Here is a 1,628-nt window from a genome sequence, read left to right as displayed (position 1 = left end):
CACGAACCCGTGTCCCCTGCATCGGCAGGCGGACTCCCAACCACCGCGCCACCAGGGAAGCCCGAACTATCAAATTTTTATTTAAAAAGGATCACTTGGGTTTCTTTATGGGAATGGTCTAATCTAGCTCCTATGTGAAGTAAGCAATTCGGGGAGAGTGTAGAAGGGCTTCCTGAACACGCAGCTGCAGGGAAGTCAACGGAAGATGAGTAAGAGGACTGGCCTGGGAAGCAGCAGACGCTCAGCTGGAGTCACATACCGTAAACGGTGTGAATGCAGTGAACACAGTGGGAAACTCGTGCTGGGACACTGCACCCCCGGGGAGAAAAAGGAAACAGGGGGAGCTCACCCAGGCTGTACAGAAACAAAGCAGAAATCATGAAAAATTATTCCTGCATCTACAAACTCCTAAGGGGCCAAAAAGAAACCAGGCTGTCCCATTTCAGGGCTCCAAAGAACTAAGTAAGGGGGCTGATGTCAAGGCTTAAAATAATGCCTATGTCTCCTGCCACCTCAGTAACTCAACACCGAAGAGCTTTCCCAAAAAACCTACAAAACCTCAGAGAGGGCAAAACAATCAGGACGCCTCAAATTCCTAATTAAGTGCAGCTTACGCATACAAGAAACACTTGTGAGCGCTATACATTTTACCATAACACCCCAGAAGCTTCCACCCTGTGTATCAGCTGCCTATCTTTTGACCTTTTATACTGGAGCGTCTACGGTGTCTTGCAGAAGAAGAAAACAGCAAAGAGACTTTGTAGGTCGCAACATAACTGGACTGAGAATACCATCTCTGATGGACACCCTATTCTGCAGTTTCTCCACGGATAAACGCGTGCGGCACACAGCGCCTCGTCTAAAACCGATGATAATGAAAGACGGCACGACCGAAGCACGCATACCAGAGCCGCACCACACTTCAGCCAGGTGGCAATCGCTCTCGCCAGGTTCTTTGCAAAGATCCACCACGTCTCTGCAGATGGTTTCCGGAGTAACTGGGACTTCCGTGAAGTGCTGCTCGTTGTTGCTGAGGTACACGGTAAGAAACATCTGGAAACAAAAGGAGAAACACAACAGCTATCAGTACTGTCTGCACTGGTGCTCGTCACTTTTTACTCACCTCGGATTCCTTTCCCCAGATGGTCTCAGTCGAAGTGCAAATGCACAACAGGACCATCTGGCTGTTCCCTGGCCTGAGGAAGGGAGGGACCTGGAGCTCGGCCGATGGACACCGGCCCCCTCTCTCCTGGCAGCGCCTGCAGAGCCCTTGGGGATCCCCGGAGCACAGGCAAATCAGTGCACACAAAAGGTCGTATTAAATTTTCCTCTGGGAATTCCCTGGCAGTCAAGTGGTTAAGCCTACGTGCTTCCAATGCAGGGGACGTGGGTTCAATGCCTGGTCAGGGATCCCACATGCCCTGTGGTACAACCAAAAAAAGTCTTCCTCTGACATTTTATTCATGTTATTTGTTTACCAAATACTTATGTAGTTCTTAGTATGATGTGCCAGACCCATACTACAAATAGATCTTCTTATCAATCCTGTGAAGATGATCAGGGGATGATGATCTCTCTCTCTCTCCTCTCTCTCTCTCTCCTCTCTCTCTCTCTCTCTCTCCCTCCCA

At 49.5% G+C, this 1,628-nt stretch overlaps 1 protein-coding gene across 1 annotated transcript in view; it reads right to left on the bottom strand.

Moving 5' to 3' along the window:
- Nucleotides 1–1,628, bottom strand: part of TP53BP2 (tumor protein p53 binding protein 2) — a 71,242-nt gene that overhangs the window by 43,493 nt on the left and 26,121 nt on the right. Inside the window, exon 2 of the mRNA XM_007454484.1 lies at nucleotides 906–1,053. Coding sequence (XP_007454546.1) covers nucleotides 906–1,053 — 148 coding nt within the window. The remainder of the gene's footprint in view (nucleotides 1–905; nucleotides 1,054–1,628) is intronic.

This window comes from Lipotes vexillifer, unplaced genomic scaffold, assembly GCF_000442215.2.
Source record: "Lipotes vexillifer unplaced genomic scaffold, Lipotes_vexillifer_v1.1 scaffold634, whole genome shotgun sequence".
Classification (NCBI taxonomy): Eukaryota; Metazoa; Chordata; class Mammalia; order Artiodactyla; family Lipotidae; genus Lipotes; species Lipotes vexillifer.
The sequence above is the reverse complement of the archived record's forward strand: the minus strand, read 5'-3'. Positions and strand labels throughout refer to the sequence as shown.